This window comes from Fusarium fujikuroi, chromosome FFUJ_chr09 (assembly GCF_900079805.1).
Source record: "Fusarium fujikuroi IMI 58289 draft genome, chromosome FFUJ_chr09".
Classification (NCBI taxonomy): domain Eukaryota; kingdom Fungi; phylum Ascomycota; class Sordariomycetes; order Hypocreales; family Nectriaceae; genus Fusarium; species Fusarium fujikuroi.
This window is the reverse complement of record NC_036630.1, coordinates 2,454,829-2,478,301: the sequence shown is the minus strand read 5'-3', so window position 1 is coordinate 2,478,301 and position 23,473 is coordinate 2,454,829. Positions and strand designations below refer to the sequence as shown.

Here is a 23,473-nt window from a genome sequence, read left to right as displayed (position 1 = left end):
ATCCCCAAGTTTATTGTGCAATAAACTACTATCGATAGCTTACTAATTCCTGAATGATTAATACGACCTCGTGACCGTGTTGAGGCTCAAGGCTAAGTGCTCTATATATTACAGCCATTGTAAGTAGCGCCTTGCAGCCACCATTCTCAAGCGTTTTCACAGCTTGGTGGGATCATTATTGGAACGTGAGAAATGATTCTAGATTTTACCCACTTGTGCCATTTTAACGTCACCTTGGAGTTCAACGGGCAGGCGCAGCTGGGATCACAAAATAAAGATGACATGTGCTGAGACCTTGGGTAAGCAGAGAGGACTTGGAACGAAGATGATGGTAGTTAGAGGTACCAAGATACCGGCCATAATTGCTCAAGAATCTCTTCGCTTTTGGTCTCACGTTATCTTCAGTAGCTTGTCTCCGCAATATCAGCAACATAGTGGATCTAAGTTCTCCTGAAGCGTCTTCAGGTTAACTCCATTCATCAGCTTCGGACAATGTCCCAAATCCCGAAATACGTTTATGGGCATCTGATAATTACTGTTGGTCCAATCAAATCTCCTAGGCCACTGCATTTGATCGCTGCGCCCCAGAGGATTCGCGGAGCCGAACTCAGGTCATCACAAGTGCACGTAATGATTGCAACGACGGAACAATTTTTCCGCCTTATATCCTCTCTAAACCCTAGATCGTACAATCTCCTGCTATACATGGCCAATGGTGACTCAATGTTTGCGACACCGGATCTCGCAGAATTACATAAATCCCTGTCTAGTATTCAACGTCAGCTTACCTAAAACTTTCAACTCCACCACCTATGGGATTCAGTATCTTATATGCATCGCTAACTCCAATCCTTCGTATATCGCATGCCCAATGCCAATCACGATGCTGTTATTCAACCTAAATGAGACAAGTCTTGATTTTCAGTTGACGAACTAACCTCTAATTCGGACCTCGGCAAAAAGTCTAGCTGTTTCCACGTCCCCCTCATTTATCATGAAGATCGCCCTCGTGGAACTGGGGAAGACCAAATCTTCTCCTTCCCACCGAACAAATCCAAAATGGCCTCAAAGTCTTCTGCAGTCGGTCCAAAGGCCTTGGTTGTGTCAGCCCTCGCCATAGGTCTCGGTGTTTTTCTCGCCCGCCCTATTAATCGTGTCACAACCGTTCTCGGCTTCTTCCGCACTCCATCGTCCACTATCGTCTCAGATGCAGATTTTATAACCATTGACGACACAACTGTCTGCGAAGACGTGCATCTTCACTCTGGTTTGCTCTACACAGCGTGTGAAGACTCGTACGCGCCGCGGTTCTCGTGGTTCCCTGGTCTGGGCGTTCTGCACGATCCCCTCACGGCTAGCAAGTCGCGTGGGTCTATCCACGTCATAGACCCCAAGACGTTCAAGTCGAAAAGACTGGAGTTTGAGGGTTTCCAGGGACCGTTTATCACGCATGGTATTGACGTTATTGCTGATCCTAAGGATAAGGATGGAGTTTATATTTTTGCCGTGAATCATCTCCCCAATCCCGAGTATCTTCAGCATATTGTTGATGGGAAGAAGCAGGCGTTTGGCGGAAACAAGGCTGCTTCTCAGATTGAGATCTTCCATCATCGTGTTGGGTCTTCTTCGGTCAAGTATGTTCGATCCATCAGCCATCCTTTGATCCAGACTCCAAACGACATTGTTGCTCTGTCCCCGACAAGCTTTTATGTCACGAACGATCACCATTATCGTGAGGGTCTTATGCGACAGGTTGAGGATATGTACTATGGTGCGAAATGGTCAAACACGATTTATGTCGAAATCACCGATACCGCCTCCAAGGACTCAACAGCCGGGTTCAGTGCTTCCGTCGCTCTGACAGGCCTCCATAACAACAACGGTCTCGGTCACGGGAAAACTCCCAACGAAATCGCCATTGGCAGTGCAGCCAGCGGAGACATCCACATATCCACCGTCAGGCCAGACCATACCATTCAAGTCCTAGAAACAATCCCATTCGACACTGCCGTCGACAACCCCTTCTACTACAGCGATCCGTTTGCTAGTGGAGATAACGACAGCAGTGGCTATGTCTCGGCTGGTCTTTCAAAGGCCTGTGAGCTTGCAAACAGCATTGGCATCGACACTGCCACTGAACCAGTAACGGTATGGCTTGCTCAGCGAAAGAACGGAAAGTGGGAGAATAAGGTCCTGTTTGAAGACGACGGAAAGAGATTGAGATCTGCGGCTACAGCTGTGTTGATTGGAATTGATCCAAAGCTTGGAGGGGGGTAAGAAGAAAGGTTGGTTGTTTGTCACTGGGTTTTATTCACAGCATATTGCTGCTGTCAAGGTCGATCTATGATGCACACACATATTGTAGTGCCAATGTATGATGAACCTAGTAGAAGTTAGTGGGCGAGCTTTGATAAATCAAACACTGTTTGCACTAGGAATTTTATTTTAAGACGGACAATCGTCACGGGCTACGGAAAGTTGCCAAAGGCCGGCATATATACACAAGCGTCATGACCAAAGGCACATTACGTCATCCATAATCCAGCAGAAGATATAAAGTCAAAAGGTTGAAGACTGACCCTGCCAATTCCAATATTGTAAACTATCGTTTAGTCTACCTTTGCACAAACATGTCGACAGTTGAAATCATCTGCATCTCCACTGCTTTGATGGCGTCAGGTGGTATCGCCACCCTGACATTCTTCGACGTCCCGGAGCTTCAATCTCAGCCTGCCTCGCGGTCTTTACCCTCTATCCGATGGCTTTTCAGTCGTGGGTCACATGTCTTCCCATCAGCCTCACTTCTCTCAACTATCGGCTTCGTATATTCTGCATCGTGCGGCAGTTTCTCCGACTCTGGATCGCTCTTGGCTATCTCAACCAAGACCCCTAAGACCAACACATTCTTAACCGCTGCGGCTCTAGCATTTAGCATCGCGCCATTTACTCAACTCATGATTCCGACAAACTTTGCTCTTATTGAGGAGAATAATAGACTTGGTGGAGTGAGAAGTGAGAAAGCGGCTGGGGGTAGTGCATCGACTGATAGAAGTGCTTGGGAGTCTGTAAAAGGAACGGATGAAGGCTTTGAGTTCGCAGACCTAAGCGGTCCTCAGGAACAAACGGAGAGGGAGTCCACAGCAGAGGAAGACAAGAAGGTTTATGAGTTACTGGAGAGGTTCCGGTGGCTGAACCTCGTGAGGGCTGCTCTTATAGGGGCTGGAGGGGTTGTTGGTCTCTATGCTGCTATCAACTAACGGCCGGTAAGCGTTATTGATCACCAGCTGCCTCAATTTGTCTCAGCTTCCCTAAATGTGAAAGGTATTGTCAACTATCTTGTGTGCAGGATTGAGGCGTGAAAAGACCATAAAATCAAGATATAGACTCTCAAACTACCAAGACCCCATTAGCTGGCATCATAATAAATACAAAAACATAAATTTACACCGCAAAAGCCAGGAATATAGGTTTCACCCCAGCCACCAACTGAAACGCAAACCGTAAGCGTTTTGGCGCCACCAATTCATATCACTTAGGCAGGACAGCCTTTCCAGCAGCTCGAGCCGCCTCCAGAGCACCAAGTAGACCATACTGCGAATAGACACCGTTGATCCGCTGAGTCGAGTTGAGGTTCTTGACAACCACAATCTGGAAGCAGGTAGCCGAACCTTGACGAGATGCGATGGTGGAATAAGCCAGGAAAATCTCCCAGACCTACTCCAGTCAGCTATTTCATCCTATAGAGTTTATGGGGATGCATACTCGGAACCATCGAACGCCATATTTGGCTTTGACCTTTTCGGCATTTCCAAGCCAGTTTCTGTACCATCGCCAAATAGTGCCGGAATAATGAACGCCAACAGTGTCAACACTGAACCAGTTAGTAGATACCTCCAAAAACGTCAGATCACGTACCTCTTGACCTCGAATCCAGCGCTTTCCAGACATCCAACGTAAAACGACAACGGCGTCGATGCATCAGCGCCAGGAAAGATATACTTATTCAGAAACAAGCCCCAAATAAAATCCTCATACTGCCAAGCCTTTCGTAATCCCGACAGCTGCACATACATGGCCCCATCATCCTCCAGCATGTCATAACACTGCCGAAAGAACCCCGTCAAGCGCCTCACGCCAACATGCTCCGCCATCTCAAGCTGCGTGATCTTGTCAAACTTTTGCTCCGGAATATCGCGATAATCGCAGCATAGAAGCCGACTCTGCTCCTCGCCAACGCCAGCTTTTCTCAACCCATCGTTTCCCCACTCAACCTGATTTCTTGCCAGAGTTACACCCGTGACGTGCGCACCGTAGTTCAAGCTGGCGAATTTGGCCAAGGTGCCCCATCCGCAGCCAATGTCGAGAACTCGGTCGCCGGACTTGATGTTGATTTTCTCGCAGACGATGGCGAGTTTGTTATCTTGCATTTCCTCAAGCGTTTCCTCGCGATCGGGGTCTGAAATGATTCCAGAGGTGTAGATCATTCGTGGGCCGAGGAACCAAGCGTAATGATCATTTCCACTATCGTAATTGGTGCGAACTTGCTCTTCGTCCTGCGAGCGCAAGTGAAGAATGACATCGGGGAAAAAATTGAATAGAAGATAATTAAATGTCTCGCTGGTGAAATTAAACGTCGCCCAATCATGGCGATACTCAAGTATTTCGAGGGCGTCGGCGTTGAGATCGACTTGGCCTGTGAAATAAAGTTCAAAGAATTTATTCATGGGGACTTTATGGCGGCCTGTGTATCGTGCGCGAAGTTGGTCCGTTTTAAAGGTGAGGTAGAACTCGATCGGTCGGCCGGGAAGATGGACTTTGTCGTTGATTCGCGGGCTCAATTTGGACATGAAAGTCCAAATGACGATCAATACAGGGACAGTGGTGAAGATGGCGAGGAAAAGAGCAAGTTTGAGACCGCCGCCGAGTTTCCATGATAGCCATTGGGGAACGCCGTAGAGAGCGACGCCGAGGAAGATGTTGGACCATTGTTCGTATCCGGGGCCGTCGGCGGGGAGCGGAGCGTTTTTGATAGCGGGAGACTATTCGCAGTGATTAGCAGATATGACATGATGGACACAAATCCGTGCGAGGACTTGCATTGGTCAAAGGCACGCCCGGATTCTTGCCGGTAGAGAGCACGTCAGCGGGCGCTTTGGGTGTCGGGATGAAGTCAATGTCGCTACTCAAATGAGCGCCTCCATTCTGCTTGAGGGCCATGGTCACAGACTCTTTCGTCCATATACGTGTGAGATGAAGGGAAGAAGAACGGATGATTAAACACGAGATTGAGCGGTCAAAGCAACCCTTTTAATCGCACGGCATGCTGAGCTGATACATCAAACCACCTCGAAAATGATGTGAGGCCCCGCTGCATCCGGGCCTCAGGACGTGCATTGCATCCCTGCCCAAAAGCGACAGGAGAAGCCAGAATGTAACCGAGATGAAGAGGGATATCATGAAATTGGGACGCGTAATTAGATGCCTCTGCAGTCTGCAGTGTATTCTGGTGCCTATCAGAGTTATTCTGTAGCCTAATTTATTGGCGTCTGGGCATGCCACGCCGCGCTGTGCTGCAATTATCCCTGGTGTGACGTAGACGGACGGAAGATGTTCCCGGGCCCGAGACTGCAATTCCGGGGAGATTTGCACGTGCTTGTCTGCTGGTTTCGATGAGGCCGTGCCACTTTGGCCAGGGGCGCAGTTCAATAGGGAACTGTGAGCGTGCCAAACAAATACTCGCTGGTGCGTTGTGCTGCACCCCCACGCGCAGACTTGGGAGACAACAGTCTCAGGAAGATATGGAGTCAGGCTGGCACGCGGGAGATCGGCGCCAGGCACCGCGATTTTGACGCTCTACGCTAAACTCTATCTTGAAACTTTGGTATCGAGTTACAAAAGTGCCTGTCTGTGAAATGGAAGTATATAACATCACTAAATAATATTCAAAAAGTAAAAGAAATGCCCTGTCGCATGATAAACTTCACGGGCAAGGTTTGTACTGTTTATACATTCAATAAGGCGATATATTCCCAGGTATATAAAACAGATAATATGCAGTACACCTCGACTAAAAGCAGTAAAATTAAGGACACTCGAGTTCTGAGATATATCTTTGGACCAATATTGACAGTGCTTAATCCATTTCGCTATTGGCCACTCGACAGTCTATATCCCAGTTTGAATCCTTTCTCGATGTGAACAAAGTTTACTTTCTTTTCAACCAATGATCACGGTGGCATTCGAAATCCTCATATTGAAGAACTCACAACGGCATAGCATGTATTAGACAAACTTTCACATCAACATTTTTCCCTTTCACCACGTTTTTTACTTTTCGGAATTATACTATAAAAAGTCCAGCTTCTCCCACATTCCTTCTACAACATTCTTCCCCTGCAAGAAACTCGACATCTCCCATCACTACTGACTCATGAACAGTGGACGCCGCCTCAATGTATCATATCACGGAACAAAATGCAGGTTTAATCACCCAACGATTAGAGAGCTCATATTCCTTCGAGACATTTGAGCTCTCGCCTACCAACAGGGCAGCTATGGCGACGAAAGGTTGCCTTATTCGCGAGTTCCCTGCCACCGCGGCAGAAGTCTCCGACAAAGACTTCAACGATTCCTCCTTCCAGGAGGTCTTTGCTAAAACTCTTGTCAAAATGAGTCATCAAGCCGTAGCAGAAATGCAGCCCAAAGTGAAGAAAGCACAGCAGATGCACAATGAGGAGCGCGACACAACAGATCCTCGTATCGTCACCGAGCTGCTGACAAGCTTTCTGCGAGGTGCTGGGACACCTACTGAGATCAAGGCCGTTCAGAAGAGAACGCGCGAGGAAGTTTCGTGGAATAAAAGCAGAGATCCGTGGACGAGATCTCCGCTGTGGCTTCTTCTTCGCGTGGGAGTCCAGCTCACCCTGGCCTGCCATCCACAAGGATCACAGGAGTTGTACAAGCGCTTTATGGTGTTCTTGATAGCTCAGGCTCTTCAGCTTGCCTGTGAGAAGTCGTCATCTAGTGAGATTATTCATTTGATGATGGCCAAGATCTCAAGACGGCTTTGCAAGCTGGGGGATATCAAGGATGGGCCATGGCTTCATGTTATCAAGGGTATCGTCTCATCGGCTTCGAGAAATTTGGAGGAGAGGTGGATCAATATCCAGCAACGAAACGAACAGCCACTTGATCTCGGTGTCCTAGCTGAGTTCAAGTTCGAAGAGCATACCGACTTCTCGTTGCCTGAACTCGATACCTTCCTCGCAGCTATTCCCCGGCGGCAGCAACTATCAGCAGCTAAAGAATTCAAGGCCAAGCCCATTGCTTTGGCCCTAGACCCTTTTACTCTCCCTGGAGTCAATGGTTCTGTCAATAATGACAACATATCTTTCGAGCTCGCAGCTGTTGAGGCTTGGGTAGAGAATAATCTCAGCACATGGCTTGAACATCACTTAAACAGCGATCAATCATGCCACGGTCTGAACACACTGCTCGAGCACTACCATATGTCTGCGGATAGATGGTATACCGGACGACCCGAGAGAATGTCGAAGATGCTCCTTACTCTCGGTGAGACCTGGGTAGCTATTGATAAGATGGCTGTCCACCACAACCCTTTGATGTTGAAGTACCGCAATGAAATCCCTCGTGAAGTGTTCAGCGATCTCTTAGTCCATTCGAAGAAAGACATGGAAAGGCTCCATCGATTGGAAGAGTACCTCGAAGATTCCTCCGGAAAACTAAAGCTATTAGCGCTCCTATCATACGGCCAGAGACTTTCTTTCGCCGTTGAGTACTTTCGACAACTCCCAAAGCTCCAAGAGAAAAAAGAACAGATCGAGCGTAGTGCACAAATAGACCGCGATAAGAAGCTACAGCAGTTCCGGAAACTCAAAGCAAAGTACAACGATATCATGAAGAAGTACGACGACATGCCATGCGAGAAGGTCCTTCAGGTTGAACACGACGTGGAGTACTACGTTCATACCAAGAACAAGTGCGCGCGCTGTGCTCTCCCCGCCAAGGCAAAGAAGCTCAAATTCAACCCTCATGAGTGGCCTCTCCCAGCAGATGAACTGGAAGCTCAAACGTCTGTCTTTGAAATGGATGTACCCGTCAGTTTTGCTGTATGGCGAGATGCTACGGTTTACTTCCTGGATAACATCCTTAAATTCGAATCGTCTAGCGCGGGAGACTACCCACGTGCTTCCTTTCCCTTGACGACTTATAAACCCCTCAGTTCTTGGTGTAAGTCCCTGCGGCATAGAGTGCAACTCCTCTCTGAGATTAAACCACACTCTCAAACACACCGCAATCAGAAATCTATCGAAACTTGTACCGAGGCTGATGTCTGTCTTAATAACGGCCTCCGCTTTCAATATCACGATAGTTCTAGAAATACCTTCCTGTCTACCTTCAAACCAACGACAGAGATCTCAAAGCACTGTACCATCAACCTCCCTGCGAGAGCTCATGCCTTGCAAAGATTCATGGCTCGAACATGGCTTTGTGAGAACGGGGAAACACCCAACCAGGCCATCGCGAGCCAGTTCGAGTGTCCAGAGTACATGTCGCTTGGGGAGTTTAAGGCTTTAGCTGTTTTTCCTTGCGGATATCGCCTCCAGTGGATGAACATCCTTACACAGCTTGCTATGCCGACGGTAGACTTCAATAAGCCAGAGACTGCGTTATCTCTACTCCAGATGATGTTGCAAGCTGGGCCGTTTGATGAGGATGAGCCGACAAGACATGCGCATACTCGACCGACAGAGGTGAAATTCGGTTCGCAGATTCTGAAGTACTTGAATGAGAACGTGTCAAGGGTTCAGGAGAATTGGGAGTCGTACACCTCACTGTGCTCTTTTACCTGCTTGGCCACTAGGCTACTTGCTCTAGCTGATAAGTCCCTGTCAACACAAATTCTGGAACTCATCGAAAAGTGCCGAGAGAACTCTTACAAATGGGGAATGCATCTGTTGTGCAAGGTCCAGGATATTGAGCATCGCACGCAACGGGAGGAATTTCTCGAGGCAGCAGTGCACATTGCCCTTGTCTGCATCGAGACGTTCAATTCGGAAGGTGACCACTTTGAACAGGTATTGGCTGATGAACAGCAAGTGGCGATACTATTGGAAATCTCGATCATCGTCCATAACAGTGCCGACTTTCAACAGTTACAGGGGGATGCACTGTATGGCATCATGCTCGACCGGTACAAAATCACAATGCATAGATCCCTACCCATTCTGGTTAATGAAATAACCTCCAAGAGAAGTTCATGCCTTGACATGGCTATCAAGCGACGATGGCCTGATTTTGCACGAGAGGGTGAGTGGTCCTTGATCTCTGATCATTGGGTCACGGAAATTACTGGAAACCTCCAAGTCCACGTCAGCCTTCTCACAGGACAGTTTTTGGTTAATGGATCGCCTGTTTCACGACTTCCCCAGAAGTATGAGACTCGCCAAGAGTATCAGAAGCTATTCGGGTCTGCGACAATGGAAGTCATGCCGAGCAACCTTCCAGGTATGAGTTTCTGCGCGACCAAGATGTTCCACGGGTACACGGTGCATCTTGGTATGCAGACAAAAAAGGGGGTTGACGACCTTCTTGTGCGTCTTTCCAAGAACGGCTCGACGCTGGACTTGATACCGTCGATAAACCTCCAAGGCCTACTTCCCGATGACTTCACCGATAGTCACGTTCATTGGCTTGAGGATGCGTCGGGAGAGGTTGGGTTCTGCCACGTCAATGACCCTTGGCCAAGCATGAAGAAGGATATTTGGCACTTACGAAAGGACAGTGACACATGGAAGTTATCACTTGGTAAAGAAAGTGTGCTCGTAAGTCCATGGAGTGAGCTTGGGCAGAGAATCTCTCGTATCTTCTCACCACTTCAGCCTGCCTCGGACTTACATCTGGTTCTCCATCAACAAAGCAAAGAGCTTGAGGTCCAGCTACCAAAGCTCCGCCTTGAGTTCATGATCAGATCAAAGACATCCAACATCAAGTCTCGTCAATTTCGGGATATGGAGGTTGATCAAAACCAAGCCATTGGAACCCTCATTGGCCTTGAGAACAAACTCGTTCTAAGAAATTCCCATGATTCTCAGATCAGGTCGGTCATCATACCCGAAGGAAACGCTAGTTGTCAAATGTCTACTGGTTACGGGGTCGAGAACCACGTCGAAGTCACTCTTGATCGTGAGGCAGCAAGTCGAGTTCAAACCTATAGACTAGATCCCCTTCTTCGCAGGATCGTACCCAATGACAAGGTAGAAAGCAAGTTGTACCTTGCCTACCTCCACGCTCTGACATCATACTGTCTCCCGGATCCCTTCCTCCAGCGCACTGGAACCGAAGAAGCTCTCGCTATTCTTGGTTCCGCCTCAGTCAGAACTCCTACGGCATTCTCAGAATCGACGTATACAATTTTGTCGAACATTGCCCAATTATCACCAAAGAGATCATACTATCCCGCTGATCGACGGGAGATGCAGAGGGTACGGTGGCGGAATGACCTGAGCTACAACATCCAAGATGACAGATATGGGAAGGAGGTTCGAAATATCTTGAAGAAATATCGTGAAGTTCAGTTCCTGTTTCCCAAGAACCCTGTCCCAATCATAGACCAACACCGCTCGATAGAAGAGTTGGTAGATCGCGCTATTCTTCGAACATCTGTAACTCGAGTCTCTGGCTTTGGTGCAGAAGACTTTACTACGAAACAGGATGTCAGATACGCGTCAAGGGAGAAGAGCAAATCGCTCGAAAGGTCTACACGCACCGTGGAGATGGCGTACCGAGTATACAATAAGTCCTGCACCCTTTCAAGACCAGTATCTGGTAGGCTTGGCCATCTTCTCTTCAGTCTCATGAGCGGCGACGAGCGCGTACACACTAAGGAGATCTTGCCTAAAAGCAGAATCGACTACGACTCATCTTGGCTACAAGGCCCAGAATCATACCTATCGTCCGTATGGTTCCAGCTTCACAATTCATACAAAAAGTCAGTCACCTGGTTCGACAAGTACGAGCTGATGATGTGGATGGCCACAATGTCGTATTCCTCAGAGTACGATCCCCAAGTTGGCCAGGCGCTGCTGTTGCTCACCCAGTTCCGATCAATGGCTGACTGCAAACCACTCGGTGCATCTTCATACAATCTAACAGCTGGCTGTCAAATTCGAGACGAGGACTTGCGAGCCGCGATAGCACCATTTGTAGTTAGTTACGCAAGCAGCCCCGATGCTATATCTGCTCGTCGTTTCGATGAGAGGAGCAGCGATGTTGGAAAGAGGCGAAGAGACGACTACAGAAAGAGAAGCGCTAAAGCCATTGATACGTTTGTGAAACACCTGCAACGTCAATGGCCTTCTGAGGATCCGAAAAAGCCGGAAGATCCATACATGGAATTGACGTCGTATATCAGGATGGGACCCGCCATGGAAAGTGCCCTTGGAAAGTGGCACCAGTGGCTGAAGAACCTTCGCCTGAGGAAGCATCTGGATGTAGTAGCTGGTTACATGAGAGAAGACGTACCGGGCGAGTTCAAACAGGTGTCACTAGTACTACCAAGGACGTTGATTCCCACCAACAGACCAGTGTCAAGATTTGTGGCTACGTCAGATCTCTTCTCATCCTTGGGCGTTTTGCATCATAGGACTCCTCCGGCCTTGGGTCAGCTTCTGGTGAACTCGGAGAGGGACAGACAGAGCAACAAGCTCAGTAGTATCATTAACAACCTTGATTCCAAAGCCAAGCTTGACTATGAGCACAGGTATTTGAGGGAGCTAAAGGATAGTCTTTCGAGTTTAGATGGCCATGTCGAATCTGAGTTGAAGGGGCATCAGCTTCGAAAGCTCCGAAGCTTACTTCAAGACCACTTGGAGAGATGCGAGTCTCACCTAACAAAGCTTCATGAGACTCTGCTCTCTTCCCTCCCGTCTTCAAGTAAACTCTCACACGCGATGTATACTATCCTTGAAGAAGCTGGATTTCTTCCTAGGATGTCACCCACTCAAATGTTACAGCAACTCAGACCAGCCCAATGGAAGGTCCTTTCTGCTGGATGGAAGGAAAGTCTAATCCACTACGGAACTGCGCTCACTTCATTACAACGAGCCAAACGTCTAATTCGGTTCCAGTCCAGTCACGTCGATCTTATTCGTGAGCTCGAAAACGGTGGCCATCAAAGCTGGTGTCCCTTTGACCATCCAGAATGGCTACTACTGGAATGCGAAAGTGAGATCATGATCCGCGATGTACAGCAGCAGATCGCTGAACAGATGATTAATCCCCTGGTGACAAGAACTCAGTGATGCAGCTCAACATGGGCGAAGGCAAGTCAACAGTCATCGTACCCATTGTCGCCACAGCTCTTGGAGATAGGACGAAACTTGTTAGAGTCATTGTCGCAAAGCCACAGGCTAAGCAGATGCATCAGATGTTGATATCCAAGTTATCAGGACTCCTTGATCGGCCGGTGTATATGCTTCCGTTCTCTCGAGACACCAAGATGGATCTGCAAACGGCAAACACTATCCAGTGTCTCATGAAACGGTGCACCCAGGAGGGTGGTGTCTTGATGGTGCAGCCAGAGCATCTGCTTTCTTTCCAACTGATGGAGTTAGAATTTCGAATCCGCGGAGACATCCAAGTGGCCGAAGCAATGTCGCAGACAAGAAAGCTTTTTGATCGTTCCTCTCGAGATATCGTCGACAAGAGCGATGAGAATTTCAGTGTCAAGTTCGAACTCATCTACACTCTTGGAAAGCAACGGCCGATCGAACATAGCCCCGATAGATGGGTTATCATCCAGGAAGTCATGGGCCTCATTGCCAAGTTCGGCCCTGAGATAAAGTCCAAGTACCCGTATTCCATCGAATTTGACGCCCGGCATGTTGGGAGATATCCTCGCCTACGAATTCTACGACCTAACGCTGAAGCTGAAATCTTCAACCGTGTCACTGAGATGATCTGCGAGACTGGTATGGCCGGTTTCCCCATCGCACGCCAGCCCAAACGGATCCGAGATGCAGTACAACGATATATTTCTCAGGCTGAGCCAACAGCCTCCGACATAGAGGCTGTGGAGAAAAGTTCCCTCCGGAGCGAAACGGTGAGTAGAAACATACTCCTTCTCCGGGGACTCTTCGCTGGGGGAATTCTTTCTTTCGCACTGGGAGGTAAACGGTGGAGAGTAAACTACGGTGTGGACCATAACAGAGAGAAGATAACCAAACTGGCTGTGCCTTTCCGGGCAAAGGATAACCCAACACCTCGATCGGAGTTTAGTCAACCTGACGTGGTGATCACGCTCACCTGTTTGAGTTATTACTACAGTGGTCTCGACGATGACGCTTTATTCGCGGCATTTGAGTTACTGAGTAGATCGGACAGTGCCACTCAGGAGTATCAAGACTGGGTCAAGACTGCACCATCGCTACCACAAGCCTTCAGGAACTTGGAAGGAGTCAACTTGAGGGACCGGGTGCAGTGCACTACTGAGATCTTTCTCCATATGCGATATTCTAAAGCGGCGGTTGATTACTACCTATGTCATCTGGTATTCGCAAAAGAGTCCCAAGAATTTCCTCACAAGCTGTCAGCTTCTAATTGGGACCTTAGTAAGAAGAAGGATAACCCTACTACAGGATTTAGTAAGACCAACGACTCGCGATATATTCTGCCACTCGATATAAAACAGCTCGACCTACCTGAGCAGAAGCATATAAATGCTCTTATTCTAGAATACCTACTCCAGCCAGAGAATGGAATCTCATTAATGCCCCAAGAAGCAAAGGGCACCACTTTCGACAGCAGTCTTCTTTTGCAGATGGTGTCCAATATGAGCCCTAATACCCGTGTTATTCTCGACGTTGGCGCCCAAGTCGTTGATCTTACCAACCAGGAGTTTGCCAAGCGATGGTTAGCCTGCTATCAGGATCAAGATTCCACTCAAGCTGCGGTATTCTTCAATGACAGCGACGAAAGTGTTGTTATGGACCGTTCAGGCAAGATCGAAGACTTCCAGACCTCCCCGTTCTCCCAGCAGCTGGATCTATGTCTCGTCTTTCTGGATGAGGCACATACCCGCGGAACGGACCTGAAGCTTCCCGCCGAGTATCGTGCTGTGGTCACTCTGGGTGCTGGTCTGACGAAAGATAGGTTGGTTCAAGCTTGTATGCGGATGCGCAAGCTGGGTAAGGGACAGACAGTGGAGTTCTGCATTCCGTGGGAGATTGAGCACAAGATTGTTCAGCTCAAGGGTGAAAGTACCCCCAACAGAAGCATCTCTGTTTCTGATGTCCTCTGCTGGGCTATCACTGAGACATGCCTTGACCTGAAGAGGGCTATGCCACTGTGGATTACGCAGGGCGTTAGGTTCTTTAAGCAAGAAGCCCTCTGGTCCCGCCTCTCTGATGAGAACATCAAGCCGGATGAGTTTCTCGAAGAGGAGGGACAGAGCTTGAGGGAAAGATATTTTCCCCAGAAAGGTCTGGCCGACCTTTCTTCACTCACAGGAGGGCTGAATGACTCCGTCGCAAAGGTCTTCAAGTCCCCATGCGAAGAGTTCGGCCTGGAAAGGTTACGCACTTACTCTCTGCAGGAGGAACAAGAACGAGAGCTGGCCCCAGAAACACAACACGAGCGACAAGTCGAAAAGGTCCCGGCCCTGAAGCCCGACACCCATAGTGTCAACAGGCTTTTGCAGGAGTGGATAGCAGATGGCTCATTCCCAGAGTCCTCCACCGCCTTCCGAGCTGTAATGAAACCCGCGTTCCAAAGTCTGAATAAGACTTCAGCAGCTGTCCACTTCGACGTCAAGGAGTTCCCTGAGACGGTATGGGTGAGTATGGACTTTGCGCATACTGTCAAAGGTGCGTTTGGTGGGAAGAACTTCTTGGACTCTTATCAACGTCCTGTACAGTGGGTGTTGGTTGGTAAGAACGAGGAGGGTGCTCCTCGAATAGTGGTCATAAGTCCATTTGAGGCGCAGCACTTTCTTCCGCTTATCGAAGAGTCAGAATATGTTGCTCTCCACCTTTACGCGCCGAGGGTCAACCTTGCCTTTCGACCGGTGGATGACCTTCAGCTGTGTTCCGTGGGGAAGAAGGTCGTGGAGGAGATACCGAGAGACATCATTACGTTTCTCAATCTCTTTGCTGGGCAGCTTTATCTGTCGTCTTATGACGACTACAAGCTTGTCTGTGACATGCTTTGTTTGGCATGGGACAGGCTGGATGACGATGCTGCTGGTGGTAGTGGGAGTCAATGTGGTTTTACCAAGAGCCCTGCGATGTTTCTGAAGGAGCTTCTGGAAAAGGTCAGGCAGGACTGTGGGACTATTGACAAGACGGACATGGGAAGGGTTATTGAAGGAGTGCGTTTGGTTGAGGATGACTTCGATAACAGGTATGCTCTTTAGTTTTTGTGTGGCACGTGCCTTATTGCATGTTTGACTGAAATGGAAAGAACAGACAAATGGAAAAGAAATAGAAAAGAAATAGAAATGAAGGTTGAATCTATTTCAGGATCGTCACAGGACACACAATAAGAGACGCAATTGTAAAGCTGGAATCACGATTATTCACATGGCACTAGACCATGAAAAGCATCCTAAATAGGATAACGATAGGGGAGAGATAAAATTGTTTATTGCCGCGTTGGTAAGGAGGGTTTAAAGCTAAAAGGAAATTAATTACCGAGCATTCATTCCTTGAAGTGGAGGATTGTTTCGAATATTTTCCTACAGGCTAAGCCAAAAGACCGAGGCACTGTGCTCTGGCTGGTTGAACTGACCCCACTCTTGGGCTCTTCGCTTGCAACTTGGTCAAAGCCCCAGCTTCATACATCCTAACGTACGTAGGTAGTTTCGTGCTCAAGCTGTGGAACGAATCACTGCAGAACGGTAGTTTTGCTTATCTCAGTCTTTCTCTGATATAGGACTTCTCGAACGCGCTGCTTGTGATTGTTCAGGCGCTTTGGAGACGCATCGGTGATCCTATATAGCTGGGCTCACTTCGCGGCCATTAGCTTTAGAATTCGGAAGCATCGAACTGCTGCTGTACCAACTTAGAGGATAACCAGTCTCCTGGGATCTAGTCAAATGCAAAGTACAGAGAAATTATTATGTATTAGAATCGCATCAATATTAGACGGCAGTCTGCCATGATAAAATTCAAAAGTATACCTTACCTTACTTTGAGGTGGAGTGGCGGGAAGTGTCTGTCCGCTTATGTCATCTTCAAAATATCTCACCTCCCCTGGTGAGCGGACCATCATCTTCCTTCAGCACCACGGCCCGTCAACATCCGTCCCGCCATCATGAAAACATCTCAACGTAGATCCCAGCGCGCATCTGCCGCTTGCGACTTTTGCCGAAGGCGAAAGGTAGCAGTAAATTCATTATGATGCGACTTATCTGCTGACCTTGTCTAGCTTGGTTGTGACAACGCGAAGCCAAAGTGCGAAAATTGCCAGGGTCGGGCCATTGAATGTACATATTCTCAGAGAACTGCTCAGGCTAGGTAAAATTGCAAAGAAGTCATGCAGGGCTAGTGCTAAAATGCATGAGCAGGCCGTCCAATGCGCGCATACAGAAACTAGAAGAGGAAAATGCTCGTTTACGCGATCAGTTGTGTTCAAGAAGTCCGGAGTTGAGCAGCGTGCATTCCGATACTCAGCAAGAAGGAAACCATCTGGATGAAACCCCGAATCCCACTGAATCTACAATTACGCTGAACATCATTAACGATCAGACTTATCAAGCAAAGGGGCAAGCTGCCTCTCCTTCTTACCACTTATCGATCGGGCAACCCGAGGGTGCCGCGTTTCATGGCCCTTCCAGCGGAGCTATACACATAGGGACTGCCAGAGACTCGTCTCGTATAACCAGCTCCGACGAGATTGCCAAGAACCAACTTTTGGCAGAGACAACTAGGCAACGTGAGTATATATCACTCGAGATTCAATTCTAGATGCTCATTCAAATCAGGTCAACTTGAAAAGGTCAACCTCAGAGCAGGAAAACTGGACTTTGGTGACATCAGCCCCAAAGTCGGTATAGATCTTCTTTCCAAGTTCTGGAACCGCCAGCACTACATTGGCTCTATCGTGTATCGACCAGCCTTTATGCGCGACATGGCGTGCAACGGTCCTTACTACTCCGACCTCCTCCTCACAGCCATGCTCTTTGCTGGCTCTATGCATACAGTCGACGCAGCCGCTCTCCGAAACACCGGCAGGCTGAATTCCATCGGGCGTCCATATCGCATCAAGTTTGAACAAGCCTTGCATGCTTGTGGCTCTCAGGTGTTGTTCAACAGTGAAATAACCACCATCCAGGCGCTACTGGTCGTTTCTGATGCGCTATTCTCATGGTGTAACGAGAGGAGTCTCTCATGGCATTACTTAGGTATCGCGATTAGTATGATAATCGATCTGGGTTTGCACATCGATGGCCCAGCTCGGAGATCTTCAAAGAAGTTATCTGCTGAGGATATAGAGATCGAGCATCGCGTGTTCTGGGCGACATTCAGTAGGTATTCAAACACCCACAGAACTTCTCAAGCTGATGTTTTTAGTTTCGGACAAGGTGCAGTCTATCTACCAAGGCCGTCCAACTCGGTTACGCGAACATGACAACCGTGTACCGATCGTGTTTCTCGATGAATATGAAGAACTGGAGGATTTTCATACCCGAGGGTTTTCTGCTCAACCGTCTCAGTTGGATTGTCCGACGTATAGTGTCTCCACGTTTGGGCAACTTTGCGGACTCAGCATTATCATGGATCGTATTCTTTGCGCTCTTTATGCGGAGAGAAGCGCCACAAAGACTGCTGATCAAATATGGCAGTCTGCACAGTCGCTTCACCACGATCTGAAATCTTGGAAGGATGGATTGCCGGAGTGTCTGAGAGTTGATCTGAACGACCCTACTTCCTCCAACATCCTTCCCCACAATCTGTCACTGCTGTGCGTTTGTTGTTTGGCTCTGTTGTGCACGCACTAACTTGAGCAGATCATTGTTTAACTCCCTCATCATCTTGATCTATCGTCCTTTTCTTTCAGAAGGCCACCTGACATCCGCCTCTACAACAGTCGCGCCTGAAGCCTTCTTCAACTGTGTCACAGCTGCGATAGAGATCCACCAGATTCTTCAAATTTTCAAGCAGCACTTTTGTCTTCGTACAGCGCCTTACTTTATATCGTATGCCACGTACGTGAGTGCAACCATTCATGTGCGTATGGCGGCGCAGAAAAGTCCAGGATCACAAGCGCATGCGTGTCTCAGAAATTGCTTGGAGATTTTATCCGAACAGCAGACGTGGTGCCACGCCCCAAAGCGAACGATGAAGATTCTTCTTGGTATTATGAACCGCTTGGGAGTCAACGTCGGGGAGTTTGTGGCGATAGAACCGACAAGCTGTCAAGACGGTCACCTGGGACAGATTGATTTATCTGATCTATCTGAAATTGGTCCTGACATCACGTACCAAGAGCCCGACGTGTCAGTCACGCAGCAGCCAACGCCTGACACGGCAGTTAACTTCTCTAACCTGGAGGTTTCCGATTTTGACATTGATCGGATCATGCAAAGCTTTGTGTTCGAAGCCCCTCTGGCACAGGAGGACTTTGTACCGATGCCTCAGCCTGGCTTCAACCACTATGGCACTGGAGATGAGGCACTTACGAGTCGGGATATGATGGTGTTTGATGACTTGTTCGGGTTCGACTCTAGTACCTCTTAGGTCAGCAGTCTGAATAACGTAACCTTGTTAGGCATTGCCGACTCTATCTTGGCATCCAATTCAATTCACATCAATCGGGAGCTATCAGCTGCTAGAATATCACAATTAGATCTCTCATGCCCGTCCGGTATCTGTACCAACTTCTATACGTCATGCCAATCGGACCGTTTATAGCAAAACGTTCACCCAAAACCTGGCAATAAACGACCATAATCTCGAATAATGAATTTCAAACGATCATATCGAATGAGGCTCAAAAAGCTAGTGTCTTAGCGGCTCTTTCGCGGATTTTAGCCTCCGCTGAAGGTTGAACATCGGTGGAAAGCCGATGCAGCGGGCACTTGTCCGGTCCGAGATATCCGATCGAACCGCTTTAATTTACATCATTGCACCTGTAAGGCTGAACACTAGAATTTTCGGTGACAGTATTATGGATCTTCTGTGATGCAATGGTCACGATAACCGAGGTCAGAAGCATGTTTGGAAATATATATAATACCATAGTTGCATTTTCTTGGAGAGATGTTTCACCCATCAGCTTCCAAATACAAACATCAGCAAGCAACCACTCGCATTAATCATGGCATCACCAAGCGCTGACGTTCTCGGTTACGAGAAATCTATTTTTGACGCTGGTCTTCACTTTGCTCGTCCTGCGTTTACTTTCCAAACCTCGCAGTGGGAGCCTTTGGCGAAAGAGACACTCTCGGCAACTTCTTGGGGCTACATCCACGGAAATTGTGGCAGTGGCTCAACGTACAGGAACAACTTGACTGCTTTCTCTCGCTGGTCCATCCTTCCGAATCGCCTTGTGCCAAGTCACAAGGATGAGAATGGCAATGAGCAGTTCTCTGATACCTCTACCACAGTTCTTGGGCAAAAGCTTCCCTTCCCGTTGGCAATTGCACCCATTGGAGTTCAGAAAATCTTCAACCCTGAAGGCGAAGCTGCTACTGCTCGAGCCGCTGCATCTCTTGGAGTTCCCTATACACTAAGCACAGCTTCAAGCACTAGTATTGAAGATGTTGCAGCTGCGAATGGGAAGGATGCGCCTCGATGGTTCCAACTCTACTGGCCTAGCCACGAACACGACGACATCACCATCTCAATGCTCAAGCGTGCCAAAGCATCCGGCTACACGGCTCTTTTCGTCACCCTTGACACTTACGTCCTGGGCTGGCGTCCGAGTGATTTGGACAACGGCTACAACCCTTTCATCCACCCAGACCACATCGGCGTCGAAATCGGTCTGACAGATCCTGTTTTCCAAATGAAGTTCAGGGAGAAGCACGGCTATGATATCACTGATGCAGCTAGTGGAGTCTATCAAGCGGCTCAGGGCGGATCCGCTGGAGCTAGTCTCGGTGACGCGGCCAGAGAGTGGGCCAAGATCGTATTCCCCGGCCATTCCCATTCCTGGGAAGACATTGAATTTCTAAAGAAGCACTGGGACGGGCCTATTGTTCTCAAAGGAATACAAAGTGTTCACGATGCCAAGAAGTGTGTTGAGGCTGGTGTTCAGGGGATTGTGGTGAGCAACCACGGCGGTCGTCAACAAGATGGTGGAGCGAGCAGTTTGGGTATGCTTCCGCGAATTGTTGATGCTGTCGGTGATAAGCTTGATATCTTCTTTGACAGTGGTATCAGGTGCGGTGCTGATATCATGAAGGCCGTTGCCCTGGGAGCGAAGTGTGTTCTTGTTGGAAGGCCCTATGCTTATGGGTTGGCGTTAGGTGGTGAGGATGGTGTGAGGCATGTTCTAAGAGCGTTGTGTGGTGATTTGACTATGAACATGCACTTGGCTGGACTGAGGGATATTAGTGAGTTAAACCGGGATATCTTGGTGAAGGAGAGTGATCTTGTGTAACGAAAGGTTTTATTAATTGTGGACGAGACATTAAATGTTTACGGTAAATCGGTTTATTCTAGATTTTGAATAGAAGAAGTATTTTTTATTTCTTACAGGCTGAAACTCAATCAATCTCCCGCAATCTTAATCCATCCATAGGTCTATCAAGGCTGACTGATTTCATGCAGTATCTCATTCTACAGTATGGTGGACTTCGAATAAAACGGTCCAAGTCTGTTTGCGCACAAGGGACAAAAGCGAGGGAATCCGATCTCAACACTGGCCTGTCGATTCTCGCTTTGCTGAAAATGTTCACTTTGAGGTCCTCTGCCCCATTGTTCTTCCTTTCCACAAGCCGCTTGCACTCTTATTGTCATGCAAAAACATTACCTCCGTCATTGAAGACTTGTATTTGTGTTCCGTGTCCTTTTCCACTTTTTCTTTGTTCCCTCTTTGCTTTCATGCATGAACAGATCTCGCATTTCTAACTACCACTGGCATGATCTGTAACTGTCCGTTTGTTCTAGCTTTACTTTGTTCAGACGATGTGACAAAGACCATATTCCCAAGGGCTTTTTCTTATAAAGGACAACTCGAGACCATAACGCCGTCTTAGATCAACAAGCTTCTCTAACCTCCAGAATTGAGTCACCAACTACTGACCCCTTCCGAATTCATATCATTGGCACTCTAACACCATACATTACCATGTCGTCTCACAGCCGAAACATCAGTGGAAGCAGCCACATTTCTCTGCTCTGTCTCCCTAGCCCCATTGAGCTAGACGAGGATCATACCTTCTCCAAAACATCTCTCTACCCCCTCGATCACACAGACTACGAGCCATGCCGTAAGCGAATCATCAACACCAGCTTCGGTGCTCGTCAGATCATCCGTTTCATCAATCATCTCGAGACTCATGATCCCGCCCAGCACGATGCCGCGGTTAAAAGGCTTATCGAGATTGGTGTCGAGGTGGATGACCTAGTCCGTCTTTCTAAGCGCCGAGCTGAGGTTCCGTGGGAAGAGAGTTGGCCTTATAACTGGGAGAAGAAGGAAGGCTTAGTGTTGGGATACATGAAGAGGAACTTGCCTCGTTGGATTGCGATTATGAAAAAGACAGAGGCTCGAGAGGCTGCTGAAGCTATGGGTGAGACTCTTGAAGACGATGATTCAGACGACTATATCACCGCTGATGAGATGGACGAGACTCACGCTACCCAGAAGGATGAGGGTCGTCCAAGCGAAGGAGTGCAGGAGTTTGTGGATGTCGAAGAGACGGAAGGTTCTCCAGCTAAGGACGATGACATCTATAGTGAGTCGCGTCTTCCTAAAGGTTCTATGACTCTCAGGGAGTTGATTGCGTCTTATCGCAAGGCCCATGCGGAACAGAAGCGAGCTGAACGGATGCAGGATCAGTAGAAGGAGATCAAAGTGTGATAAGAAAGAAATGGTAAGATTGTTATTTTACTCATTTAGTGTCTATGGTAGGTGTTTGGAGTAAAGATGTTGGCTTTTTGAGACTTGAATAAGCCTCAGAATGTTCTATTATCTAGATTGCAATTGAAGGCTCCTCCGCGAGCTGTTTATGGTCCTGAGCTCAATGTCACCGTGCAGTATAAACGGAGTTGTCGACTTATCTCCGTACGAACGCCATAAAACGCCAAAAGATGCTGTAGTTGCACGTACTTTAGTCATGCAGGTAACCAAAGGATTGGCTTGACTCGGAACTTTTGGAACGATCAGACATTTTGGGTGCATTCAAGTGTACTATTTTCAATATAGCGTCCTTTTGACAGACGTGTTGAATTGATCTGCATGCCGTCCGTTCCGGTGTCAGATTTGTCAAAATGGCTACGTAAAGTGAGGGCGTCACTATCACATGATTGACTCAATCGTATCAATATATAAGCTAAGTGAGTAGTGCTTATTTTCCGAATATTTGATCTTCATTCATACCCAATTCAGAGCCTCTTGACTATAAATTTCATAGAAACATCTGCACTTCCCCCCACCACTCTCGAGTTCGTTATAATCATAAGCTCACAGCCACTAGTCTCAACTAGTCTTACTACTGTGCGCTCCATCGACAAAATGATCAGCAACGCCTCAGATCGAGTGACACCACGGCCTGGCGAGCTTCCAGATGCCAAACGGGACGCTCTAAGGGCCTTCGAAGTTTTGAAAAAGGGCGGCGTTATAATCGCCCCAACCGACGTCGGATACGGCATGATGGCCGCAACCACCGATGCAATCGAGCGTATCTTTATCGCCAAGAAGCGTAAAGCAGGGCATTCCATGGGTGTCATCGGAACATACGACCTTCTCACGCGACTATATGATGTTCCAGATGACAAATACACCATCGTTCGAACATTCACAGAAGAATTAGGATTGACGGTTGCGTTCATCGGAAAGTTAAAAGAGTCGGCGACTGAGCTCATCCCGAATGTTGACCGGGTTGTCAAGAACGGTACTCTAGGTTTCGCCATCGGCGAAGGCCCTTTCTCACGGGAACTTGCGCGTCTCAACGATGAGAACGGTTTAGTAATAGTTGGCAGCAGTGCCAACCTGACGGATCAGGGGCAGAAATTTCGAGTGGAGGACATTGAGCCGGAGATTATTGAAGCAGCAGATTTGGTTGTTAATTACGGTCGGCAGAAGTGGCATCTGTATGGGAGGGCCGGGACTATCTTGGACTTGAATAATGAACGTGTCTTGAGAATCGGGGCAAACTATGAGAATATAAGGGAGAAGCTGATTGATTTGTTTGGATGGACTGTTCCTGAAGATATGGACTATGATATGACCGGGAAGAAGACGGTTGGCTTCTCAATCAAGGCTGGTTCTGATAGCTGAAGCTTAT

At 48.1% G+C, this 23,473-nt stretch overlaps 8 protein-coding genes; 7 read left to right on the top strand and 1 right to left on the bottom strand.

The window, feature by feature from the left end:
* Nucleotides 1-1,059: 1,059 nt before the first annotated feature.
* On the top strand, nt 1,060-2,277 carry FFUJ_14904 (related to serum paraoxonase/arylesterase family protein; the record flags this gene model as incomplete). The annotated part of the gene is made up of 1 exon (XM_023568727.1): nt 1,060-2,277. The coding sequence occupies one exon, from the start codon at nt 1,060-1,062 to the stop codon at nt 2,275-2,277; it is 1,218 nt and encodes a 405-aa protein (XP_023436208.1).
* Nucleotides 2,278-2,630: 353 nt separating this feature from the next.
* FFUJ_09378 (uncharacterized protein) lies at nt 2,631-3,257 on the top strand (the record flags this gene model as incomplete). Its single annotated transcript, XM_023568726.1, has 1 exon — nt 2,631-3,257. The coding sequence occupies one exon, from the start codon at nt 2,631-2,633 to the stop codon at nt 3,255-3,257; it is 627 nt and encodes a 208-aa protein (XP_023435879.1).
* Nucleotides 3,258-3,528: 271 nt separating this feature from the next.
* Nucleotides 3,529-5,217, bottom strand: FFUJ_09379 (related to cyclopropane-fatty-acyl-phospholipid synthase; the record flags this gene model as incomplete). XM_023568725.1 has 4 exons in its annotated part: nt 3,529-3,714; nt 3,763-3,871; nt 3,916-5,039; nt 5,113-5,217. 4 exons carry the CDS (start codon nt 5,215-5,217, stop codon nt 3,529-3,531), a joined length of 1,524 nt encoding a protein of 507 aa, XP_023435878.1.
* Nucleotides 5,218-6,554: 1,337 nt separating this feature from the next.
* On the top strand, nt 6,555-15,433 carry FFUJ_09380 (uncharacterized protein; the record flags this gene model as incomplete). XM_023568724.1 has 2 exons in its annotated part: nt 6,555-12,246; nt 12,321-15,433. The coding sequence occupies 2 exons, from the start codon at nt 6,555-6,557 to the stop codon at nt 15,431-15,433; spliced, it is 8,805 nt and encodes a 2,934-aa protein (XP_023435877.1).
* An 899-nt stretch (nt 15,434-16,332) lies between these two features.
* FFUJ_09381 (related to pathway-specific regulatory protein nit-4) lies at nt 16,333-18,758 on the top strand (the record flags this gene model as incomplete). XM_023568723.1 has 6 exons in its annotated part: nt 16,333-16,398; nt 16,447-16,535; nt 16,586-16,953; nt 17,003-17,545; nt 17,592-17,982; nt 18,029-18,758. 6 exons carry the CDS (start codon nt 16,333-16,335, stop codon nt 18,756-18,758), a joined length of 2,187 nt encoding a protein of 728 aa, XP_023435876.1.
* A 580-nt stretch (nt 18,759-19,338) lies between these two features.
* On the top strand, nt 19,339-20,625 carry FFUJ_09382 (related to lactate 2-monooxygenase; the record flags this gene model as incomplete). The annotated part of the gene is made up of 1 exon (XM_023568722.1): nt 19,339-20,625. One exon carries the CDS (start codon nt 19,339-19,341, stop codon nt 20,623-20,625), a length of 1,287 nt encoding a protein of 428 aa, XP_023435875.1.
* A 690-nt stretch (nt 20,626-21,315) lies between these two features.
* FFUJ_09383 (uncharacterized protein) lies at nt 21,316-22,029 on the top strand (the record flags this gene model as incomplete). The annotated part of the gene is made up of 1 exon (XM_023568721.1): nt 21,316-22,029. One exon carries the CDS (start codon nt 21,316-21,318, stop codon nt 22,027-22,029), a length of 714 nt encoding a protein of 237 aa, XP_023435874.1.
* Nucleotides 22,030-22,701: 672 nt separating this feature from the next.
* Nucleotides 22,702-23,466, top strand: FFUJ_09384 (uncharacterized protein; the record flags this gene model as incomplete). Its single annotated transcript, XM_023568720.1, has 1 exon — nt 22,702-23,466. One exon carries the CDS (start codon nt 22,702-22,704, stop codon nt 23,464-23,466), a length of 765 nt encoding a protein of 254 aa, XP_023435873.1.
* Between the last annotated feature and the right edge of the window lie 7 nt (nt 23,467-23,473).